At 59.8% G+C, this 25,063-nt stretch overlaps 2 protein-coding genes across 2 annotated transcripts; both read right to left on the bottom strand.

Moving 5' to 3' along the window:
• Positions 1-3,135: 3,135 nt before the first annotated feature.
• Positions 3,136-11,348, bottom strand: COLGALT1 (collagen beta(1-O)galactosyltransferase 1). The gene is made up of 12 exons (XM_004616861.2): positions 11,034-11,348; positions 10,291-10,401; positions 9,865-9,982; positions 8,708-8,842; positions 7,553-7,757; positions 6,941-7,060; positions 5,966-6,042; positions 5,776-5,882; positions 5,434-5,566; positions 4,979-5,106; positions 4,236-4,442; positions 3,136-4,155 (listed from the first exon to the last, which is right to left on the bottom strand). The coding sequence occupies exons 1-12, from the start codon at positions 11,306-11,308 to the stop codon at positions 3,888-3,890; spliced, it is 1,884 nt and encodes a 627-aa protein (XP_004616918.2). The 5' UTR covers positions 11,309-11,348; the 3' UTR covers positions 3,136-3,887.
• A 904-nt stretch (positions 11,349-12,252) lies between these two features.
• On the bottom strand, positions 12,253-23,116 carry NIBAN3 (niban apoptosis regulator 3). Its single transcript, XM_055127943.1, has 15 exons — positions 22,980-23,116; positions 21,174-21,304; positions 19,984-20,109; positions 19,405-19,519; positions 18,939-19,103; positions 18,609-18,724; positions 18,427-18,531; positions 18,075-18,237; positions 17,087-17,286; positions 16,040-16,198; positions 15,733-15,849; positions 15,357-15,464; positions 14,507-14,618; positions 14,131-14,196; positions 12,253-13,852 (listed from the first exon to the last, which is right to left on the bottom strand). The coding sequence occupies exons 1-15, from the start codon at positions 23,032-23,034 to the stop codon at positions 13,749-13,751; spliced, it is 1,842 nt and encodes a 613-aa protein (XP_054983918.1). The 5' UTR covers positions 23,035-23,116; the 3' UTR covers positions 12,253-13,748.
• Between the last annotated feature and the right edge of the window lie 1,947 nt (positions 23,117-25,063).

Below are 25,063 nucleotides of genomic sequence, written 5' to 3'. Positions count from 1 at the left end.
TTCACTCACTCTTTTATTTCAAAAGTCTTGGGCAAGAGCACGAGAGAGGACAGGGAAGGCGCTTCCTTAAATATAGCCCACCTGTGTTCCTTCCCCAGCACCCCGAATTGTCCCTTGAGCCCCACCAGGAGAGATCCCTGAGCGTAGAGTCAGTAGTGAGCCCTGATTTCTGCCCGGTGTGACCACCAAGAAACAAATATAAGGCTAGATGGATTTCTGTTTTTAGGCCACACCGAAGATGCTCAGGCGTTACTCAGAGCAGCGCTCAGGGAGCCAGGGATACAGCCCCGTTGGCGGCGTGCAGGAAAACGCCCGCCCCGCTGGATTCTGGCTCCTGCCTGATGTTGGTACTTCCTAAGGCTTTTGTCAATGCGCTTGAACAGCGGAATAAGGCTTCTTCCTGCTCGATTTTGAGAACTAGGATTGCCTGAAACTTTCATCCTTGAGGTCACCATGAAAACAAAAGTCTCAAACCCACCCAAGGACAGGAGCCAAGAAAACACTGGCCTGGGGCGGGGGCGGAGCCTGCGGCCCGGCCGGCTCTGGATTGGCTAGCCCCGCCCCGCCATAACACACACCCGCTACATATTGGCCCTGCCAAGCCCCGCCCCCAACACGGATTGGCTGACAATGCAGCAGGACCGCCCACAAGAACAACCCACGGGTGCCCTCAGCGTCAGGCTCTCTGCTGGGGAGTGACAGAAACGCCCACAGCGCCGTCTCGTGACGTTACGGGGAAACTGTCACGGCCCGACTTTCCCACGCTAAAGATTTGCATCCTTGGGTTTGCGTCAATGTTAAACATGGGTTTGTTAAGGATCAAGCACGCAGCTTCGGCCAGTGCAGCAGTGTAGAGCCGGGTGGCTACTTGCGCTTCACGCGGGCGACCCGGGTTTAATTCCCACAATACTAACTGACTTTTGGGGACAGGGTGGGGGATGTAGAATAGCTGAATCTTCTCTGGAATTTCGGGGTGGGTAACCACAGTGGTTCTAGGGGTCATGAGGGATGCTGAAGATTGAACCTGGTCTGCCACTAGAAAGGCAAGGTTATTTATTTATTTGATTCTCTTCACTTTGAGCAAGGAAAGTTCTGAACCCTTTGCTATCTGTGACCGAGCCCTTCAGAAAGGTTTACTGTTATGGTTAACCCTGCACCCAATCACCCCACATTTCTCAGGGTGCCCCAGCCCTGTTCTACAAGGAGTTGGGGACATTGAAGCAAGATACAGCCCAGAACTTCCCATGTTGGGGTGAAGGAATCTGCCATCAAGAGATTGAGGCTGCTTGTTTTCATTTCCTTATGTGTTTGTTTATGGTTTGGGGCCACACCCAGTGAGGCTCAGGTGCTACTCCTGGCTCTGCACTCTGCACTGGCATGGCTGGGGTGCCATATGGGGAGCCTACGAATGCAAGGCAAGAGTTCTAATAGCTCTGCTCCCACTGTGGTGGCCAAAGCTGCGTGCTTGATCCTTAATGACCCCATAAGTAACACTGAAGCCAATGGGCTGGAAATTTTTTTTTTTGCTTTTTGGGTCACACCTGGCGATGCACAGGGGTTACTCCTGGCTCTGCACTCAGGAATTACTCCTGGCGGTGTTCAGGGGACCATATGAGATGCTGGGAATCGAACCACGGTCAGCCGCGTGCAAGGCAAACGCCCTACCGGCTATGCTATTGCTCCCAGCCCCCAAGGGCTGGAAATCTTAAGGGTGGGAAAATCGGGCCGCAGCAGCTCCACAGAAATGCCACGAGATGGCGCTGTGGGTGCTTCCGTTCCCTCACTAGGGACGTTTCTCTAACAAATTTCCACCCGTGGTCCTGATGGCTCTCCAGAACCTGCTGTATCTCCCTAGTAACTTCAGCATTTCTGCAGGAAATAAAATTTTTTTAATAAATAAAAGATTTTCTGCAGAGGGAGCCAGATCCTCGGCCGCCTCGGCTGCCATGCTGACTGACCAAGTTAGTGGTTCTGGCTTTTTTGTTTTGGGGTGTGGGTCTGGGTGGCCACAATTTCTGGGGGCACCAGGGACCCTATTCGGAGCCTTAGATGGAGCCCAGGCTGACCACTGTACATTCTCTCTGAATCGACGCCCGTTCTTAAAGGTCCCCAGCATGGTCACCCCGCACCTCCTCTTCCCACATTTCTGAGAGTTCCCCTTTTCCATTTGTACTTGGAGGAGGAGAGGGTGGAGGCAGGATTTGGCTCTGTGCCCCCGCAGCCAGGCGTGAATAAATCTGCTGTAGGAGCTGGTGACGTTCTGTTCGGGCCACACTAGGCGGTGGTCGTGGGTCACTCCTAGATCTTCACTCGGGATCACTGTGGCAGGGAGGGTGATGGAAGCTCGGGTGGGAGCTGCAGGGCCACTGCCCTCCCTGTTGTCCCTCTTTCCTGGCTCCTGCATTTTTGTTTCTTGAATGAGACACAGTAAGCGGTTTTGGTCTGGTTCAGACCGAGTAGACCGAGGCCTTCCAGCCTGCGCCATGCCCTCCTCTCCTGATTCTCACTGCCGGGACCCCACACTCAGCCCAATCCTTGCTTATTCCCAGCCCACGCCATCCCCACACCACTGTCCGTGTGACAGTTGCAGGTGTGCTAGACCCGGCATTCTCGCCCGCCGGCCTCCATATCATTGCAGGATTCATCCTACTGCACAATTGTCTTCACAGACTGCGATTACACAGAAGGGCCGTGTGGCTCCGGCCTGTCCCGCCTGCAGACCACCAGGAGGAAGCGCAGCAACAGGAGGTGTGTGTGCGTGGCCCAGGTGGGCTCGCGGAGTCCCCACTTTGGGAATCCACTTTTCTCGCCCGTTGACAGGTCAATGGTGTTGGTGGCCACAGAAGGCCAGAGGCCACCCAGTCCCGGTGCAGGGAAGCTCCTACAGGGACCTCCAGCCCCCTGTCGGCTTCCAGCACATTGAGTTGCTTGTTTGGGAGCCGCCCCGGCTGTGCACAGGCTCACTCAGCCCGGGCCCCCAGCCCAAGCTGTGAGGGGCTCCCACAGAACCCCTTCCTGGCCTCCCTGGCCCTTTGCTGCGGCCATCATCTCTGAGTGTCCCTCAGGGACAGGCTAGGCTGCAGCAGGGGTGACAGAGTTGGTGAGCTGAACTCCAGGGCCAGAAGGAGCCAAACCTGGGGGAACCAACCAAGACATTTAATTTAAAAAAAATATAGAAGCACGTTATCCCGGACAGCAAGGTGCCGCGGTGGCCTGAGTCGGTCCAGCAGGGGCCAGCCCACTGTTCTGGGGCCCCAAAGGCATGACTCCGCCAAGGCTTTAAGGGGGTCACGGCGGAGAGGTAGGGGTGGGGGGGCTGGCATGGGGGCCTGGCCCCCTCCTGGGGGACCTGGTCTTCCTGGGGGGTTCCTGAGGGCGGCCAGGGGTCACCAGCAGCCACGGCCAGCCCTGTTGAGGCAAGAACCAGCGTCGTTCCTGGGCCGCATCCACCTTTCTCTGCCCACGGGGCGTGAGGCCCGGCGCAGTGGGGCCCAGCGCTGCCCACAGAGCTGCCCGGCCCCAGCAGCAGGGAGGAGCACCACGTTACGCAGGGGTCCTGGCTCCGCCCAGTTCTCTGCTCCATGGACCTGGGCAGCACCAGGCCTGGGCAGCAGGCGGCATGTGGGGGCGGGGCGCCGTGGCGGAGACCCAGCTGGCAACTGACGAAAATGACTCTCCTAGACCGTTCAGAGCTGTGAGGCTTCACGAGTGTGGGGCAGGCGAGGAGACTGTGTCTGTGTGTGTCTGTGTGTGGATCTTTGTGTGTGTGTCTGTGTATATGTGTCTATGTCTGTGTGTGTGTCTGTGTGCGTCTCTATTTGTGTGTGTCTGTGTCCATGTCCCTGCGTGTCCCCATCCCCCCTCTCCTGGCATGGAGCCGCGGGGACTCAGAGCTCATCGCGGGCAGCGCTGTCAAGCGGGGACTGGAGCACGTCCGAGTTCTCGGCCTGGCGGCTGAGCGCCTGCTGCTCCCGCATCTTCTGCGACTTGGCGCGGTCCCAGTCAGTCTTCACGTGCTCGTTGTTCCACACAACCGAGGTCTCGGTGTCACTCACGTAGCCGTCGTCACCCGTGTAGTGTGTGGGGTAGACGAGCAGCGGCTCCACGGAGAAGGCGCGCAGGTCGCGCGGCGAGAAGTGGCTCTTGTACTCTGCCCTGCGGAGGGGACACAGGAGTGGGTGGGGGACACGGGAGTGGACGGGCGGGCAGCGCCCCCACCCTCACCCGGGCCTCACACTGGGTGCTTGTCAAACATGACGGGCAGGAACTCGTCCACGGGCAGCATGCGGGCCAGCGGCCGGGCGGCCAGCAGCTTGCGGGCGCCCTGCTCTGAGAGGACATAGGCCAGCGTCCAGTATGAGTAGTCGGCCTCCACCAGGTTCCGCACTCGCCGCACTGCCTTCTCCGGGTGCTCTACCTGCATCCGCTTGCGGCCCACGTAGCTGAGGGACACAGCAGGGCAGTCACCAGAGGACACTGACCCAGCATTCCGGGGACCAAGTGGTAGTGTGGGGAGCGACCAGGAGGCTGGGCTGGCCAGAGTGGGGCCGGCAGGGAAGTAGGACCCGAGAAACGCATTTGGGAGTGGAAGGGGAGCAAGCACCCCACCACAGGACGTGATCATCCCAGAAACATGCTGGGATGAAGGGAGGACGCTGGCCTTGCACGTGACTGACCCAGGCCCCATCCCCGCACCCCACGGGGTTCCAAAGCCCCACCAGGAGTGATCGTTGAGCACAGAGCCAGGAGTCAGGCCTGAGCATCGCCAATGTGGCTGCAGCCTCCCCGCCACAGCCCACACGCCTCCAAGGGCCCGAGCACCCCATGCTCAGGCTCTGGGTCAAAACACAGCCACGTCTCCAAATCATGGGACCCGTGTGGACCCAAGGGTGTCCTGGTCACTTTCCTGAAGCCCAGAGGGGACCACAAGCTGAGGCCTGTGTGTGGCTCAGGGACCCCCAGTTCCCCGCTCACTCACATGAGGTCCCAGTCCAGCGCCTCCCGCTCCACGTCCCGCATGAGGTTCATGAGGCGGCGCTTGAAGAAAATCTCAAAGCGAAGGTCGTCCTCGAACACCAACACCGTCCGCAGGCCCCTGTCCACAACCTGGGCGGGCAGCCCGGTCACAGCATGGCCACAGTACGGCCACGCTGCCCATTGGCTGGGGGACACCTTACCCCCAGTTCCACATGGGCCGCCCAGAGCCTGGGTTCAGTCCCCGCCCCACCTGACCCGAGCACCACCAGGAGCAACTGCTGGGCTTGGAGCTGCACGGGGGCCCCCAAATGAGCAAAGAAAGTCCCTCGACCCCACGAGGCCACGCCCCCATGCGCAGAAACTGAGTCCCCACACCCCAGAAAAATGAGTCCAAGGCGAGGCCCCGCCCCTGCACGTCCCGCCCACATAGGACACCCCCTTTGCGGCCCCGCCCACCTCCTTCCAGATGCTGTAGTGGCTCAGGAAACAGCCCAGCTCGCCCTTGGTCAGCGGTCGCCCGTGGTAAGGGTCCCGGTAGCCAGGCAGCATCTGAATGCCCAGCGCCTCCACCTGGCTGGTGTTCATGGCTCTGCGGGGGGAGGGGGTTTGTCCTGCAGGAACCACTAGGACCCCCTCCAGTCCCAGCACCTCACAGGCGTCTGACCCTGTGGAGCCTGCCAGGGCGTCTACACGTGAGCAGACCAGCTTCCATATCCCTGTGTCCAACACACTTCCTCTCCGTGGCCGCACAGCCTGGTCTACACCGCGGGCAGCCCCATGCCCCAGGGACCCACTTACTTGCCGTCCACGGCCTCCACCAGCCGGCACTGGATTCCCTGATCCCGCAGTGCCCGCAGCATCCGCTCCCGCCGGTCCACACGCCGCTTCAGGTTGATCATGAAGACCTGCACCCAGAGCCTCCATGGGCCCTCCGTGGACCCCCGTGGGACCCTCCATGGGCCTCCCCCACCCCCAGAGCCCTGTCTACCTCATCAAAGCCCATCTTGTCGGCTGGGATGCTGGGCACTGAGATGAACCGGGACGGCTCCACCGGCGGGTGCTTCACTGCAGGCAGACATGGCCGGGCCCGGTCACTCTCCAAGGCCCCCTCCCTTGCAGCGCTGCAGTCCAGCCCACGCAGACCCCAGCCCGGTGGCCCCAGCAGGCCATCACCTTCCGTCTGGTGGGAGAAGCGGGAGCACAATCCCGCGCGGTGGCAGGGTCCAGTGGCCACAGGAGGGGAAGCCAACTCCCTCTGGGAAACTGCGGCACTTCTCAGGGCCTTGACAGGATCCCAGAAGCCGCGGTGACCCCCCACCCTCCACCCCACTCTCTGCTGCCCGCCAGGAAACCCTGCATGAAATATGCCTAGGTCAGGGGAGGGGGGCAAGGGCTAAGGACAATGACCGCAGGTGGCGCGCTGTACCACATATGGCCACCAGGGGGAGCCACACACAAGACAGAGCAGTGGCTCCTCCCTGCGCTCCGGCGGGGAAGAGACTACGAGTCAGCAGGTCACTGACTGGCCAGGAATGGCTCCTTATATAAAAGTAACCAACTTCAAGTGCCCACTTGGGGGAGATAAAACAAAGTAACAGCGGCCTGACAGGAACCTTAGGGAACGGCCAGTCCTGGATGGACACGCTCCCACGCCTGCTGGGCAGAGCCCTGCTCTCAGCCCCATTCTGCAGTGCCCCCCGGGCTCCCTGTGGCAGTGGCTGGCTTTGCCTGTTCCATGAGCTCATGTCCACTGGAGTCCTGGTCTCTGCATGGCTCCCACAGGCTGACATCTAACCGCCCCCCTAGGTCCTTTCTGCTTCCTCCTCCAGGAAGCCCACCTTGACCGTCAAGCATGCAGTCACTGGACAGCCACGCCTCTTCAGGAGTGCTAGGACTAACGTCCATGGTGCTCATGCCAACAAAGGGCCCAGCGCAGAGCAAGCTGGACCGCAGGCCAACTCACCCATGACCTCCAGCTGGGTGTGCATGAAGCTCTCGGCCTCGTCCTGCAGGGTGCTGTGGGCGCGCAAGGGCACAGGCAGGAAGCCATATACCTCCTTGTTGCACACGTACATCTGCACCTCTGCAAAGGACAAGCCGGGTCACAGCCAGCCTGGTGGGGGGCCCCAGAGCTGGTGCAGGTGTCCCGGGAGGGTGGGATGAGGGAGAATGGGGGGAAGAGAATAAGCATCTGTCTGGGGGGTCCCGGGGAAGGGTAATGGCGAAAGGGTGAGGGGCAGGAGGGGTGGGAAGGAGGCTGTGATGTCGAGGGCTGGGCAGCACACACCTCTTGTGAGGCTCCCCTAGTGCTTCCAAACCCCTCCACAGGCCCCCTGGGGCCACCCACGCCTGAGTGCCGACAATCACAACACAGGAGACCTCCTTCCACTAATCATTCAACCTGTATGTGTTCATCTTTCTTTATACTTTTAATTTCTAGGGCCACACCCGGCGATGTTCAGGGCTTCCCTGGGCCAGGACTGTGGGTTGAACTCCTGGATCCAGCCATGCCTGATGCTGTCACTACACCCTGCGGTTCCCGGACCCTCCCCCAGCACCCTCCCCACGGGCTCACCGGCCTGCTTGCAGGAGAAGGCAAAGACAATGATGTCATCAAAGGACCAGGTGTAGTCGGGGTGCGGCGGGTAGAAGGCCAGGTGCTGGGACGCCGCCTTGCGCAGATCGATGAGGAAGGTCGAGTGCACCATGGGGACCGCGAAGCAGCCGCGGCGCTCGCGTTTCCGGATGGGGATGTAGGCGGGGGTGCGCTTGTAGTAGCCCTGTGGGGTGGGGCTCAGTGGGTCCCACGGGCAGCTCAGACCCCGCCCAAACCCCTGCTGCAGTGGGAGCCCTCCTGTCTCAGCTCCTGACCCGAGGCCCCACTCAGGACAGCAGGACGGACAGAGGAGAGCATGTCGGAACAGATGGACAGGGAGACTGTCAGGACAGACAGACAGCGCATGAGAAGCAAGACCTGAGAAAGAACCAGAGATCACAACCAGACTGAGAGATCGAGCGTCTGTGTGTCTGTGCATGGCTCTAAGGAGTCTTTTTGGGAGGGGGCAGGGGGAAGCTGGTTAGAACAGGGGCCTGCTCAGGACCACTCGGCCGCTGGGCCGCAGAGTTCAGTGCCCAGGGCCTGTGGAGCTGCCCTGGACCCACTGCAGATCTAATGTAAGTGCTGAAGGGTGCACGCATGAGTGCAGAGGGGGGACAGGGCGGGAGGGGACGACCCACCCCAGCCCCTGGCCTGCCCCGCGTCCACCGTAGCCCCAGCCTGGCCAATCGGAGCCCAGCATTCTCCTGGGACTGGACTCAGGGGTAACAGGAGCCTGGATGCTGCAGGAAACCCTAAGTATCATCTGAAAATGATCTTCCAAGCGCAGAAGGGGGAGAAGAATGTCCCAGGACCCAGAGAGATAATACAGGGGTTAAGGAACTTGCCTTGCATGCAGTTAACCTGGATTGATACTGGTACCACATAATGACCTGCAGGAGTAATGTGGCCCAGGAATAACCCCCGAAGAGTAACCCCTGAGCACAGAGCAAGGAGTCAACCTTGGACACTGCTGGGTGTGGCCCAAAAGCAAACAAAAGTACCACCTGGATCGAACCCTGCCTGAAGCCCCTTCCTAGGACACCACTTCTCAGCCTCAGTGTCCAGAGTGGAGAATTTGGAGGTGTGGGGGGACACACAAGGACAGCGCTCCCGGGCCCACAGCACCCGCACCTGGGACGTCATGCCGCACCAGAAGTTGGAGTAGGCGGCACGAGAGTCGAGCATGGGCGCCACCACCGTCTTATTCTCAGCCATGAGCAGGGTGAGCGTGTCAGGATTGAGCAGCAGGCTGTCTGCGTCCACGAACTGCAAGACACGACAGTCGCAGGATGTGGCCACAGGTCATGGAAGCAGGAGGAAACCAGCAGGGAGGCTGAGACACAGCACGGCCTGTGCCCACGTGAGTTGAGTGTGGGGGGTTCACACAGCCCCCAGCCCCCGCATGGGCTCGCGCACGCCAGCAGGTAGAGGGCTGGCACCACGGCTGGGCAGGAGTGGGGCAGTGGCGGTGATGCCCATGTGCCCCCGAGTGCCCTCAGCACTGCCCAGCAAATTGATCCTCAGTGAAAAACCACAACGGCTGGCCCGAGTCCCCGAGGGGAGAGCCATGGTTGGGTTTCCGCTCTGAGGCGTGATTCCTGCCTTGTTCACACAGATCAAGAATAAAGGGGCCCCTCTCCCAGCACAGCCAGAAACACGTGACAAGCCCGCGCCCGCCAGGTCTGGCCAAGGCCACATATGCAGGGCAAAGAGCCACATATCACTCCCCTCAGCCCCCCGGCCCCTGCAGCCAGGGCTGAGCTGACCCGCCGTGTCCACACAGCCCTGCTTGCCCTGTGGCCTCAGCCCTCAGGTCCCTCACAGCGCGCCCCAACCCTGTCCCCTTGTCCACAGGCCGCTCCGCGGAGACCCCATCACAGGCTGAACTGTGGGTGCGCCAGCATGGAGGGGCAGCCGAAGTCACAGGCTGCAGCCGCCACAGCCACGCACTGGCTGTGCACGCAGACAAGGGCTTGATCCCCAGCACCCCGGAGTCCCTTGAGCCCCACCAGGAGTGACCCCTGAGCACAAAGCCAGGAGTCAGCTCTGACCACAGCCAGGAGTGCCCCCCAAGAAAGGAACAACCCCTCTGGCATTCCAGGCCCCTGACAGACAGAGGCGGACTGCCTGGAGGAGGAAGTGGAATGAGGAGTCAGCTCAGCCTGACCAGGACACAGAAACCCCGGGGCTCCCGCAGTTCAGAGGACACTCTTCCCAGCCTCAGTCTCCCCAAGAAAAGGGCTGTCTCCACACCCCCTCGGGTCGCCCAGCCCAGGGTGTAGTCGCACCAGGATGTAGTCGGCCCACATCTCACGCGCGGCCTTCAGCGCCGCCTGACGCAGCTTCATCACGTGCTCGTAGCGGGCATCTGACCAGTGCTTCGGGCCTTCCTCATCTGGGTAGGACCTGCGGAGAGGCAGCGCCTAGGGCCGGCCCCACCGCCGATGAGCAGGACAGTGGGCAGGGCAGTGGGGCAGCTGCAGAGCAGTGGCCCGAGGCCACCAACACTGGGCCATGAGGAACGCGGGGATTTGGGGGAGTGGGGGTGGGAGGGGTGGCGGGGCCTGAGCACAGGGGCACAGCATCCCAGGAAGATACTGGGTGGGGATGGTCCGGTCAGAAGAGCCGCGAGGGCGGAGTCGGGCCGCGGGGGCGGAGTCAGGGCCGCAGGGGCGGAGTTCCACTGGGGCTGTGGGGCCCCTTGCAGGACTCACTGGGGCTCCTCGGCCGGCCGCCACTCCACCGAGTGGTAGAGACTCTTCACGGCCACCAGCCACTCCCTGAGCACCGCCGTGGTGTTGTCCGAGTTGTGGTCCGTGGCGACCCTGCACAGAGGGGTATCCCCCAGGGTTTAGATAAGGGGACTGACACAGCAGGACACCGTCAGGGGGCAGACAGCACCTATCAGGCAGGGGCAGGGGGAAACCCAGGCTGTGTGTTCCCGGGGAGAGGCTGACGCCATGCAGGCAGCCTGGTCTCAGATCTGCTGGATGCAGTAGTGGGGGGCTGGAGAGACAACGTGGGGATCCAGGTGCGGGCCTGGCACGGGTGAAGCCACTCAATGGCTAGGAGCACCTTGGACACCCCAGTATGGCCAGGCACAGCTCTGAACGCCTGAGCACCCCCAGGCGCAGCCCTGGACGTCCTGAGCACCTCCGAGTGCTGCTCTGCACACCCCCCAGAATCACGGGTGCAGCCCTGAACGCCTTCCAGCATTCCCAGGCGCAGTCCTGAAGGCCCTCGAGCATCCCGAGCTAGCCCTGGACACCTTCCAGCACCCCTGGGCGCAGCGCTGGACGCCCCCCAGCATTCCCCAAGCACAGCCCTGGACGCCCCCCAGCTTCCCGGGTGCAGCCTTGTCGCCCGAACACCATCGGGTGGACCAGGTGTCTCCAGCACCGCACCCTCAGCACTCACGACTTCCCTTCCCCACCCGGCCCGGCCCGGCCCGCCTCACCACAGCGCTGTGCGCGCTCGCGGGTGCCGCAGCCGCTCCAGGGCCCCGAGCGCGGCGGGCAGCGCGTGGGCCGCGTTCCTGGCCAGCAGTGCGATGAGCACGCGCGGCGCCTGCAGTGGCGACTCGGGGCTCCAGCGCTCCTCCGGGAAATAGGCGGCGGCGCCCCGAGGGCTGCCCGGCGGCGGCGGTAGCAACAGCAGCAGCAGCAGCAGTAGCTGCTGCAGCGCCGGGAGCGGCCACCCGCGCCGCCCGCACGCGCGTGGGGCCGCCGCCATCGCGCCACGCGTCGCCTTTAAGCCGCTTTTCTGCCGGCAGATGAGGCCGCGCCTTAAAGGCGCCGTGGGGGCCCCGCCCGGGGCGGTGCGCCTTAAAGGGGAGGACGGCGCTGGCAGCCAATCGGCGGCCAGGCCCCGCCCCAGCTGGCCTTAAAGGCATAGGGTGGGGGGGAACCCAGGGAGTGACGTCATTCGCCGCCCAGCGCCCGAAGCCCGGTGCTCCTGCCACACCCTGCCTGAGGCGGCCCCAACCTCCCGCTCCAGCTCCAGTCCTGCCCTCCAAACTCACCAAGCCCCTGGCTCTGCCCTCCTGGAGCACCCGGAAAGCGGGGACCTGGTTTAAGACCCTCCCCTAGTCCTCAGCCTCAGTTTTCCCAATTGCAACCTGGACTTTTCTATCTCGCTCCCAAGCTCGCGGGATGTCCCAAGGTGCAGGGGAGCCCCAGATCTGGATGAAATGAGCCCCTGACTGCCCAGAGCCCTCACAAGTACACCTGTTCCGGGGGCGCCTCCCATACCTCGCTTGCGCTGCTGGCATCACGTGGACCTTAATAGAAGTACCCTGGAGTGCTGGCTAGCACTCCTGATCCCTTTCGCTGTCCTTAAGTGTTCGTTTCACTAATGATGGCCAAATGTGCTTTATTAGTGTGTGGGTGGGGCGAGGGCTGTCAGCTGGAGAGGCTCTGACTTTTCGGGGGGGGGGGTTGGGGGGGTCAGCCCAAGTGATCTCTATGGAGCTGGGAGGGGATGCTTATAGGGAAACTCCCGGTATTCCTGCCGTTGGTGCCCCCAGGGCCACACAGGCTGTTTTGTTTGTTTGTTTGTTTTATTGATTTGCTTTGGGGCCACACCCAGCAGTGTTCAGGGAGAATTGAACTCTGACCTCCTGCATGCAAAGCCTGTGTTATCTCACATCAGGCTCAAGCTATCCCACAGCCCACGTTAGCTTCAATTTATAGAAACAATGGAAACCCAGTGACACCCTGAGCCTTGGGTTTTCACAAAAGTGGGGATTTCTCCGGGTCCCCTTGCTCTCTGCTCCTGGAGGAAGCTGGCAGGGAGCCTGACATCCCCAATCTCAGAGACAGAACCCTGGTCCTCTGGATGAGCTGTGTTTAGCTGCTGGGTTCCACCTCACACAGAACTTTAGGAAGCCCTTGGCGGGGGCTGGAGCAAGAGCACAGCATGGGGAGAGCTTGCCTTGTATCATGCGGGTTCAATCCCCAGCATCCCACGTGGTTCCCTGAGCACCACCAGGTATGATTCCTGAATGCAGAGCCATGAGTAACCCCTGAGCACCACGGGGTGTGCCCAAAAGCCAAAAGGAAGAGAGGAAGAAAGAAAGAAAGAAAGAAAGAAAGAAAGAAAGAAAGAAAGAAAGAAAGAAAGAAAGAAAGAAAGAAAGAAAGAAAGAAAGAAAGAAAGGAAGGAAGGAAGAAAGGAAGGAAGGAGAAAGAGAGAAAGAAACAATTCCTTGGTCCTTTCTGCTGAGTTTGGATTTACTGCCTCTGTCTAAAAGAGAGCCAGAGACACAGAGAGAGAGAGACAGAGACAGAAAGAGAGACACACAGAGACAGAGACAAGACACACAGAGCTAGAGAGAGACACACACACAGAGAAGAGAGACAGAGACACAGAGAAAGTTGAGCTCAGGCTCCCGGGTTTCTGAACGCTGGCACTGCCCAGTCCAGGGATGACAAATCACTACTGCGATTTCTCCCATGCAGACCCCATGTCTCCCTCTGGGAAAGAAGCTGCTGGGATGGGCCAGGCCTCCCCGAATCTAAAACAGGGAACTGGGGGAAAGGGCGCTGGGCAGGAAGCCCTCGTTTCTCCAGGGGAGGGTTGGACACCTGGGGTGGGAGGAAGTGGCCACGGGCTGCCAGCACCCTGAAGATCACCAGGGAGATCTCTCCGGAACCGGCTCCGGAAACAGCTGCTGGAGCTCCTGACAGGAACAGGCCATCCTATCCCGCTGACAGCTGCCTGCTCGGCTCTGCAGAGAGGCCCTAGAAAGGTTCCTGGGGGGTCAGGGAGCCCCAGGGAGAGTGTGCCACAGACCCAGGACTTCCCCTCCCCCATGGCGTCCCCAGGAGTGCCTGCCAGTGCGTGGACAGAAGTCCTGGCCCCCACCCACCGCCTGTCCCTGAACTTTATCTGCTCTGAAGAGAATTGCTGGACACAAAGGACCTTTACTGGGAGTGGGGCAACAGGACAGAAGTGTGGGGAGTTCTGCCCTTGCACGCCGTAGACCTGGGTTCCATCCCTGTGCCCCCGAGCCTCAGGCCCAGGGTGCCACAGTGACACAGTCTAGTAAGAAAAGGATCTCGGGCTGGGGGTGGAGGGTGGATGCCTCTGAGTCCTGAGGGAATTCTGGCATAGAAATTCCACAAACCAACTTGCCACCAAGCCAAGAGGAGTAGAGGCCAAGGTATGACCTTCAGTTCTGGAACGCCCCCGGGGCAGGCAGGGGGCAGTGCAGGTGCCCCAAGGGCCCCACATCCAATTGCTGGCGGGTCCTTCTAGAGGCCTCCACTCCATCATCTGTGAAAGACAAAGTGTCACAGGGCCCCAAGAAGTCACAAGGGCCCAATACCGGCACGGAGCACATGCTCAGCCACTGAGAAGCCAAGTTGGTGACTGAGGGAGGATGGGCAGCTCTGGGACAGCCCCAGACCTGAGCACCCCTGGGAGAGCCCCCAAGCAATAAGCCAGAGCAGCCCCTAACATGACAAAACTTAGTGCTTGCCCGTGCACCCACTCAGGGTCTCCCCAGCCCCCAAATTCACAGTCGTGGCCCGGGGGACCCTTGAGCCTGTCACCTGCTGCCACCTGCTCCCTGGAGGCCTCCAGTGCACAGTCACCATCGCCAAGGGCCTTTGTCAACTCTGAAACAGAGACAGAGCCTGGAGCCACAGCTGCTGGCAGAGGCCCATCTGCAGGGGAGGGGGCCTACCCAGTGATGCTCAGGGGTTACTCCTGGCTCTGTGCTTAGGGATCACTCCTAGTGGGGCTCATGGGTGATGCTGGGGCTTGATTCTGGATCGGCGGCAGTATGCAAGGTGAACATCGTCCCCGCTGCCCTACGAATCTGGCCCCTGTTGGGTGTAGTGCTCAGCCCCACGGTTCACAGGAAGGGGGTGTGGGCAGGGTCCTGTGGGTGAGCACATAGCAGGGGGGCCATGGCAGGGAGCTCACCTCTTTCAATCCTCTGCAGCAGGACCCCCCGCACAAGCTCCTCATAGATCCCATTGATGGTCAGGGCCGGGCTACCCACAGCCAGGATGTCTGCTTCAAACTCAGCCAGCTCCTGCAGGGGTGGGTCAGGCTGGGCTGCAGGGACTGTGCTCTGGGGACCGCCAGCCCCAGGCCGCCCCAAGCAGCACAGTTTCCCCAGTTTTAATACGGCTTTTAAGCACATACTGTTGTGGGAATGGTGTAAAGAGAACACATGAGGCAGGGCAGGGCAAGAGTCCCAGTGGGACCTCCTGACTTTGTCTAGAGGAGCGTGGTGGCACTTCCTGCCTGGTGCCACCAAGTCCTGTGTGACCCGGGAGCCTCCCCTACCTCCTTCCCACTCCTCACCAAGAGCCAATCACATGCACCACTGCACTGCTACAATGACCTTTCCCCAATACACCAGAGCAGGCCAACCTCAGGGCCTTTGCACGTGCTATGGAGCCTCACAGCTCCCCTCATGGCTCTGGCGCACTGCTCCTGACTTTCATCTCAGGGAGTGCCTCCCTGCCAACCTGAGACACCCCTCACACACACACTTGTCAACTGCCTCCCTCTCTTCTGGAGCCTGAACCATGGGGATCTCTGAGACCAATCAGCCTCATGAGCCACTCTCAGAGTTTGCCACATGGGTACAATCATAAGGGTGTGGTGGTGCCCCAGAGAGCACCTAAGCCAACGCGGGGCAGGGAGTACAAAAGTCTCGGAGAGTGGAGGCAGCTATCAGGCACTGCGCCCTTGTCTTTACAGAAAGACTAGGACTTTGGGGGTATGCTTCCATTCCAGCCTGTGTGTCCCCCAGCTTGCTCACCGCTCTGCAGCTTGGCTCCAGTCGGCTCAGCACGAAAGGCAAAAAGATGCGGAGCAGCCACCCGCGGACAAAGCTTCTCTGCGCTGAGGCACTGTCATACTGAAGCTTCTGTAAAGACCGGCTCTTGGGATCTGGGGCAAAACCGGAGGTCACGCCCCCAAATGACCACACCCTCTTCAAAACCACGCCCACAAACTCGGGCCTGGGTGTGGCGTGCCCAGGGCCAGGCTACGCCTACTGTCAACCTGGCTTTTTCTCTCCTCTCCAGTCAGCCACGCCTCCCACTGTGTCTGAGGTCACGCCCTCCCAGGGCCCCCCTCAAGAGGCCGCCCCACATGCTCCCCACCCCCCGTCAGGCCCTTTCCTGCCCACACACCTTCAGCACGCGCCCCCGCACTTTCTCCAGCTGCCCGGCAGCCTGGTCACAGTCTAGGGCTGGGCTCAGACACTGGTCCGCCAGCTGCAGGAAGGTGGCCACGGCATCGGCCATGAGCTACAGGAGGGGGTGCCATGATGAGCCCCTGCCCCGGCTGCCTTTAACTCCCAGTCTCCACCCTCCCTCAGCACTGGGGCTCATGCCATCATTGGGGACCCTCTCCTCATCAGGGAGGCGGCCGGGGCTCAGTCCATGGCGAAGTGCCCTTGTGCCATTTCCCAGAAACACTCTTCCTTCCCCCGCTCACCTGCTGCACAAGATCCAGGACCCCAAACACCAGGCTTTGAGTCCCCGAGAAGCCAAACAGTGCCGCCAGCTGCCCCAGGCACCCACGGATCTGCTCAGCCTCCCGGTAGCATTTCTGCATCAGCTCTGGGTCCCATGGCATCTCCCCAAAGGAGTAAACCTGCACACCAGTGGCACTGGGGTGAGCAAGCGTCATCAGTCTGTGGAAAAGCAGGGATGGGGACACACACCCAGATAATCCACCCCAAGGGGAAAGGACAGCGGAGTTGCACCTCATGTCAGTGGTCCCCGAAAATGTGTAATAAATAATAAAACTGAGATTGGCTGAGATGGACATAAAATAGGAAGATGTTTCAAAAAAAAAAAAAGGCAAACACAGTGCTGGAATGACTGAGGGGAAATGTGGATGCCTACCCCCTACCCTTATCTGATCTTTTTGGGACCTCAGAGATGGAGTCCCCAGTGAAGTCGGCCTCAGCCCCCTAAAAGGCAGGAGCAAGGGCTGGAGTGATAGCACAGCAGGTAGAGTGTTTGCCTTGCACGGGTTCGATTCCCAGCATCCCATATGGTCCCTGAGCAGCTCCAGGAGTAATTCCTGAGTGCATGAGCCAGGAGTAACCCCTGTGCATCACCGGGTGTTACCCCAAAAGCTAAATAAATAAATAAATGGCAGGAGCAGACAAGCAGGCAGTGAGGACAGAAGCAAGACGTAGCTGTAGCAACGAACCAGGGCATCTCCAGGAGGGAGTACAGAGACTTAAGGAGTTGGGGGCTTTCTGGCACACAGTAGAGATTAAACTCACACTTCATATGGGGGAGAGTGAGCAGCAGGCTGAGGGGAAGAACAAGCTGTGGCTGGAAGACTTTGGGAAGGAGATCCCTGAGGGAAAGCGGCTCAAGATGGACATTACCGAAAGTTTGCTAAACTGTGCCCTGTAATCAGCGTGTGGCGGCTTCTGTACGGCAAAAGCCTAGAACAAGCCAGGAGCTTTGTGAGCAAGATGCACAGCTCCCACTCAGCCCTGCGGCCTGGCCCCTCGGCTCTTACCTCCTTGCGCAGCCGCCTGCCGGAGGAGCACCCATTAGCTCCCTGCAGGTGGCGGTGCAGCTGGTCCATGCCCTGGGTTAGGAGGGCCTGCACCGCCCCCAGCGCAGCTTCCACGGTACTCATCAGCTTCTTTGTGACATGAGGCAACCGCGAGTCCACGTTCCGGCACAGGCAGGCCTCCAGGGGAGCCTGGACCTGACCTGCGAGGGGAAAACGCTGCTCTGGGTCTCCACAACCAAGTCCGCACCAAAAAGGGGGTATGTGCTGGGAACTGGACCTTCCCCAGGGGAGTTTAGCGAGGGCAAGTACAAGAGCTCTGAGCGCCCTCTTCTACCATTCACAGATGAGAAAACCATAGTTCCAGTGCGGAGAAACCAAAGTCTCCGGGGGACAGGCATTGTCCACGGGAGGGACAATCTCACGGCCATTCCCGCCCTGCTCCTCCCCACCCAGCCCTTTCTCCCCACCAAGCCTTGTCTCTCTCTGGGGTGTCCTGATCTGCCCCTATCAGCCCAGTCCACGCCCATCCTGCTGCCCTTCTTCCTCTCAAGCTTCTAGACTTAACCGGCCTGTATAGATCAACCCCCACAAGACCACGCCCGAAGAGTCCCTTCATCCAATCAAGCACCCGGACCCGCCCCTGCTGATCAGGCCACACCCCAAAACCACGCCCTAAAGGATCTTCCCTACTCAGACCACGCCCCTCAAGGCCACGCTCAATCAAGCATTGACTCAATGCTTCAATCAAGCATTCAGCCCCGCCTCATGGCCGAACCACGCCCACAAGACAACGCCCCACAACCTCACCTCATTCCTAGGAACTCAGGCTCCAGACCTGCCCTTGTCTGCTCAGGGCACACCCCCACGAGGCCACGTCCTTTTTTGCCTATTCGAGGCCTTCATCCAATCAAGCATTCAGCCGCGTTCTGCATGCTCAGACTACGCCCACAACGGCCCCGCCCTACAACGGCCACGCCCCTGGCCGCACCTCGCAGCCTCCCAGCCACGCATGCCCGTAGCTGTTGCATCTGCTCCACATCCGGGCGGAGGGTCCTCTCCAAATTCGCCAGCAGTTCGTCCTTTTCAGGCTGGAAGGCGCGCAGGCCTCCAGAGGTGCCTGTTAGCACGGCAGCGTGGACTGCGTCTAGAAGCTGTGGGGTCATCAGAAAGGACCCCAGAATGGCCAGGGTTGCAAAAGAGCAGACCGGGAGGGATGGAAGCCTCCTTCCTCTTCCCTGTGTGAGTCTCCAGGAGGGCGGAACCTTGGTGTCCAGGGACTGTCCGAACAGCCCAGGGACGGCCAGCGTATCTCTTCCCCCAGCAACCCGCCAGGTGCCTACCTCTGTCCAGGCCAAGCCCCGGGCGCGGCCGGAACCCCGCAGGCCAGGCAGGGTCTGGGCACGCAGCACCGGCAGTAGCTCCCGCATCAGCACCGAGGTCAGCACCTGTGGGAGGGGTAAGGGAGGGGCAGTGGGCGGGGCCTTCGTGATCCCTAAGAGTCCCAGATCCTGCACCCACTCACCTCAGCATCGGAGCCCAGGGTCGCGTCGTCCTCGCCAAAGTGGCCTCGGTGCTGCTGGTAGAGCCGGACGGCGTCCAGGAAGGCCTGGGCAGCAGGCGCCTGACTCCGCTGCAGGACTGGGGAGTGCGGGGGCGCCTCAGTCCCAGGCGAGCCCCTTCTCCGACTCCCCAGCGCCGAAGCAGGAATCCTTCCTCAGCCTATTTGCCAGGTCCTCAAGCTCCCTCTCATCCAGCTGCAGACGCACTCCTTAAGGCCAGGCATCCTCTGCAGATAGAGCCACGCAGCCCCAGCCCTCGAGTCTCACGGCTCCTAACTAGTCCTGGGGCCCACCTGTGCCGCGAAGCCGGATTCCCTCTTGCAGCGCCAGCCGCCACGCCCTCTGTGCGGCTGCCGAGGTAGCCGAGAAGCAGAGGTGCCGGCGGAAGGGGTGATGCAGGAACAGCGGGAAGGCTCCAGGCATCTCCAGGAAAGGGTCGGGGTCCTGCGGAGTGTGTCCTGAGAGCAGACGGAGGGCGGTAAGCCTCTCACCGCCCCGCAGGTTACAACTGGCAATCAACTCCGGCTCTCAGGGACCCTGGTGGCGTAGCGCCCTCTGGTGGCCATAGTGTCTCCCTGCGGCTAGGGGAAGGGCACGCAGAGGGGTTCACTATGCTGCTCCCAGGTGTTGCTGGGAAATGCCTGGACGTATTTTGAGGTGTCACAGCTGGATGTAGGTGCTACCGGTACTTGGTGGATGAGTTCAGGGAAGCAGAGTCAGGGTCATCCCCCATAGGTGTTAGGAAACAAAGAGCCTTACCCGGGGGGTCCCGGCAGAGAGCGTCCAACTGGTGGAGGTACTCGCGCTGGGAGGTGAGCACTGTGTATCCTGTCAGGGTTACAGCGCCCAGCGGGCGCCCCCCCTTCTCGTATTCCTAGGAATAGAAAGAGGGAGCCATGAGAAGGGGATTTCAACTTCATGTCCCAACTGTGGGGACGGCGTCATCTGCACCCTGTCCCTCCCTCCCTGCCTGTAACTCAGCATGCACACCTACACACATGCACGCAGGTACACACATACACACACATGCATGAACAGACACGTATGCATATGCACACACGTGTGCACACATATGCATGAGTGTACATGCACACGTATGCAAGCACATATGAACACACACACACATATACATTACATGTGCTCACACACCCTGGCAGACAAGACACCCGTGATTGGCCCTGTGCAGTGGATTCAGCCTCAGCCCCAGGCCCTGTCCCAGGCCTCAGTTTACCCACCCAGCCCAGCCTAAGGACTGAAAAACGATCAGAGGGCCTGGCAGGGAGCAGGATGCAAATTCAAGGTGGGTGGACATGTGTGCGGGTAAGTGCCAGCACTCACCGCGCGGTGGCCAAACCACTCCAGGTGGCCGTCTCCTCGCAGCACACAGAAGGTGTCATGCCACTGGAGCTGGCGGCCCCGAAGTTGGGTCAGGGTCCCGCGGTGCTCTCGCACTCGTGGTAGCTTCTGGGAAGGAAGGGGCGAGGGCAGAGACAGAAGGGGCGGGGTCAGAGGCAGGAAGAAGTGGGATCAGAATTTGAGCGAGATGGCTGGAGCGATAGCACAGTGGGTAGGGCGTTTGCTTTGCACGTTGCCAACCCGGGTTTTATTCCCAGAATACCATATGGTCCTCCGAGCACCGCCAGGAGTGATTCCTGAGTGTATGAGCCAGGAGTAACCCCTGTGCCCGTCACCCGGTGTGACCCAAAAAGCAAAAAACAAACCAACAGGGGCTGGAGCGATAGTACAGCGGGTAGGGCGTTTGCCTTGCATGCAGCCGACCCAGGTTTGATTCCCAGCACCCCATATGGTCCCCCGAGCACCGCCAGGAGTGATTTCTGAGTGCAGAGCCAGGAATCAGCCCTGAGTGTTGCCGGGTGTGACCCAAAAAGCAAAAAAAAAAAAAAAAAAACCCAACAGAATCCGAGTGAGGAGGCATGCTCACAGATGGGAGTAGGGGCGGAGTTTGGTTGGGAGGATTGTGGTCATATTGACAGGAGGGGCGGAGCAGATGTAGAAGGGGCGGAGTCAGATTATAAAGGGCGGGGCCAGAACCAGGAAAATGAAGCCACTTTTTCTATAAGGGGCGTGGTCACAGCCAGTAAAGGGCGTGGACAGAGGTGAGAGGGGCGTGTCCGGTCGGGGAGGCAGGGGTAGGAGGCAGGGGAGGGGCACAATCAGGTGTGAGTGTGGCCCGGATACCCATTAGGGGTGCCTCATTTCTCTGCCTGGAAGTAGTCCTTCTTTTATGTCCCCTCCCACTTCATCCCTTCTTGGTCTCCACAGCACGTAGCCAGAGGAGCGGGGAGAAAAGTGTGTGGACCACAGACCCAGACACAGACCCTGCGCCTCCGTGGAGTGGCTCCCCCATCACATTATCACCCAGGGGGCAGAGCAGGTGGGCTGTCCAGGTGCTGCCTGTGTCCTGGAGGAGCCCCGTGAGTGTGGGGAGAGCAGATCACCCAGGTCCAGCAGAGGTGAGGAAGCCCACTTGGATGCCATGACTCCCCACCTCCCCGACCAGCACCCACTTTGCTCCTCAGCAGCTGGCACACAGAGGGCTCCTGGGGACTCAGTTCCCGCGAGAGATGCTGCAGGGTGGAGGCAGCCAGCTGTGAGCGGTAGCAGGGTAGGAAGTCTCTCAGCAGCGCATCCACCTGGCCTGCAGGCACACGGGGAGGGGAGACATGAGCAGACTGACCTGGAAGGGAGCCGCCACAGGGTCCCCCAGCTGCCCAGCCCGGGGCCATCCGTGTGGCAGCCACTCAGCTTAATCTGCTTAATCTCCACTCCCCTCTCCCCCCGCCTTTTTTTTTTCTTTTTGGGTCACACCCGGCGATGCACAGGGGTTACTCCTGGCTCATGCACTCAGGAATTACTCCTGGCAGTGCTCAGGGGACCATATGGGATGCTGGGAATCAAACCTGGGTCGGCCGCGTGCAAGGCAAATGCCCTACCCGCTGTGCTATCACTCCAGCCCCTCCCCTCTCCCCTTTTTTAAAAACTTTTTCTTGTACAGGGGAGCCACACCTGGCAATACTCAGGGTTTTGCTCCTGGCTCTGTGCTCAGGGACCACTTCTGGCAGGGCTCAGGGAGCCATCTGGGATACTGGGGGCTGGACATGGGTCAGCCGCATGTAAGGCAAGCTCCCTACCCACTCTCTGACCCCAGCAGCCTTAGCAGTCTGAAGCAATCTGACATTTGGATGCATATGTGCCCATGAGAGTCATCACTGCTGAAATCATGAACACAGCCGTCACACCTCTTACCTCAGTGTGTTCTCATATCTTTTACTTAGGAGACTGTCAAAAGCTTTTTAGGAATAAAACCCCACCAAGTGCAAGGGAGGTAGGGGTGGGAGGGAGTGGTCTGTTTTGATCCCAGAGGTTTTCTTCTAGCATGTGTGCATTGCTGTCTGTGAAACCTCTATTTAGCCTGACTGGAATGTGGACCTGACAGTGGGAGCTCCTGCAGCTTTTCTGGGCCATGAGTTGGCCTGGGGAACAAAAGCTTGATGTGGCAGAAAGATGAGAGGGAAAGGGTAAGGGTGTCTTGTCTCGGCATAACACTCCTGTACCTCACTCTAGGAGGAAGAAGTAAATGATAGAGGTGAAGCCACTCAACAAAAATAACAAATCCTGATTCTTCTTAGAGAAACTGTCTGAACTGATGCGCGTAAAGGTGCCTGTACCATCTTTCTGGTATGGACTATGAGCTCACACGGGTGGGGACACCCACCCCACAGTGTACCCCCAGCATCCAGAAGCTCTGTGTGCAGATGTGTGCAGGATGCAGGGGACCAGCCCCTCTGTTTCAAATCGGAAACAGTCTGGTCTCTGGGGTCCACACAGAGAGTTCCTGCCCACTTGGACTCTCCCCAGAAGAGCTGCCTGGGTCTAGGACTATCTGGCCCCAAAGCCTCGACCCAAACATGTGCTCTGAGTAGATCATCAAATTTACCAAATAAAAACTTTCTAAATAAAAAGGATACCAGTGGGAAGTGAATCCGAGGGAAATAAGAGAAAAATAAGTTCCATAAAAGCACCCCTTTGTGGGGCTGGAGCAATAGCACAGCTGTAGGGCGTTTGCCTTGCACACAGCCGACCCGGGTTCGATTCCCAGCATCCCATATGGTCCCCTGAGCACCACCAGGAGTAATTCCTGAGTGCAGAGCCAAGAGTAACCCCTGTGCATTGCCAGGTGTGACCCAAAAAGAAAAAAAATCGCACCCCTTTGTGCAAAACGTGAGACATTAAATACCCCAGGTATTCCTCGCTTACCTGGCAGGAACAGCAGCCCGGCACTGAATCCCACCCACCTCCCCGCCTCTGCTCACCCCTTAGGTCCTGCTGCTGTTGCTTGTCCAGAGGGCTGGAGGATCGTCCACCCATCCCTCTGCCGCGCCGGGCGTGTCCTCCTCACGGGCCAGGGACCTCCACTAGGAGCAGGAGGGGTGTGAGGGGCTCCAGTGCTGAGAGACCAGCGTCTACTGGGGAGCCAGAGCCCAGCTACAAGATATAAGGAGCCACGCCTGTACCCCTCACGCCCTCAAGCCATGGCCTGCAGCCTCAAGCCACGCCCCCTAAGCCTTCGTGCTCCACCTGCAACCTCACAGCATTATTGGGCCCCAGAACTGTGTTTTTTTTTTTGGGGGGGTCACACCCGGCAATGCACAGGAATTACTCCTGGCGGTGCTCGGGGACCATATGGGATGCTGGGAATTGAACCTGGGTCGGCCGAGGGAAAGGCAAATGCCCTACCCGCTATGCTATATCTCTCCAGCCCGTTAATTTTTTTTTATTTTTTATTTATTTTTTTTTTTGCTTTTTGTAGAGCTGGTTTTTGTAGCAGCTGCTGGGGAAGCCCCAGGGGCGGAGTGACCAAGTTTCAACTAGTGCTGGATAAGGGAAGTGGGGCAAACACCTGGCAGGATTGGGGAGCTGTGGTTGGTATGGGAAGCAGCGAGGCGAGGTAAGGATAGAGCAGCGAAGATAGAGCAGGATAGAACATCCCCCCTCCCCTCTGCTGGTGGATGCTGGGCCTTCAGAGGGTCTAGCCTGGCCCAGCTCCCTAGGGGCCCCCAGACTGAAAATAGAACTGAACTCCCACAAACACCCCGGTGTCAGATCTGCAACAGGGGACAGGTGTAGGCAGGCCCTCAAGTGCTGTTTCAGTCCAACTTTTACCAAAAATGTGATGAGAGAAATGGGTCCCCTCATCCCTTCCCAAGGCCCAGAACAGAACAGCCCTGAGTGTTTGGCAAAGTAAGAATGGAAGGAAGGAGGGAGCCTGCACTCAGAGCTGAAATGTGATTAATGTGGCTGGTCTCACTAAAGGAAGTTCCTGGGGCTGGACCATGGATGTGAGGACTGGAGCACAAGCAGTCACCTTGTGCCATGAGGTGACAGTCACCTTAACAACAAAGGCAGTCCTGGAATGGGGTTGGGCAAACCAGGGTCCCAAATGAGTCACGGCATTGCTACCATGGGTGACCTTCCCTTTAGTCAGGAGAAAAACATCCTTGAACCTGAGCACCCAGAAACCTCCCACTGTCCCTGTCCCAAAGTCTAAATCTGCAGCCTCTACCAGCCCTAAACTTGGTGCGGGAGGCATGGGACACGCTGAGCACCCACCCACCCTCCTGGGACCCCAAGGAGGAAGAGAGAACGGGGAGGGGTGGGGAGGAAACAGGCGGTGTCGAGGGCTGGAGGCGGGGGACTCCCTCCATGACCAGACGTAGGTGCGGGTGCTGCGGGCTTGCAGGCCACGAGAAAGTGGGCCACACTAAAGGGAAGCACAGGTGGGTGGGGGGCACGGGAGGGCACATCTGGGACCCTGACTGGTCACGAGGGTCTTCTTGGTGCCCCCCAGGGTCCTGCACACCTGCAGCCGCCCAAGCGTTGGCTGTTGTTCCTGCTGCCTGTCCACTTCCTCCTGGTCACGTGCCACAGGGTGTAGACGGAAGCTTCACTTTCTGTGGTTTCCCCTTGAGTCTCGATTCTCAAGATTCCCACCCCCTTGCTTGGGCCTTCTGGATAGAAAGTGCCCTCCCCACCAGCCCAGCCGAGACCTGGGGTCTGCCTGGCCAGTGGTGAGGACCTGCTGCAGCTCGGGAAGAGCTGGCCCTGGCACTCACCCCTGGGGACACCAAGCAGGGCCCCGGACACAGGCCACATGCGCCATACATGTAACGGACACAGTGGACTGACTAGTCCCCAGGGACTGGCCCCAGCCTCCATCCAAATGCAGAAGGCGTGGGCAGGTGTGGGAGCTGAGCCAAGTGCACCAGTGGGGAAGGGAAGCCCCACGAGCCCAGGAAACAGCACTTCAGATTCTGTTTTTTAAAATGAAAAGGGGCTAAAGTGACAGGACAGTGGGGAGGGTGCTGTCCAGCCCAGCAGTCACAGGACCCCCAAAGCC

The sequence above is a fragment of the Sorex araneus genome, chromosome 2 (genome assembly GCF_027595985.1).
Source record: "Sorex araneus isolate mSorAra2 chromosome 2, mSorAra2.pri, whole genome shotgun sequence".
Taxonomy (NCBI): Eukaryota; Metazoa; Chordata; class Mammalia; order Eulipotyphla; family Soricidae; genus Sorex; species Sorex araneus.
This window is presented reverse-complemented; position numbering and strand designations above follow the sequence as displayed.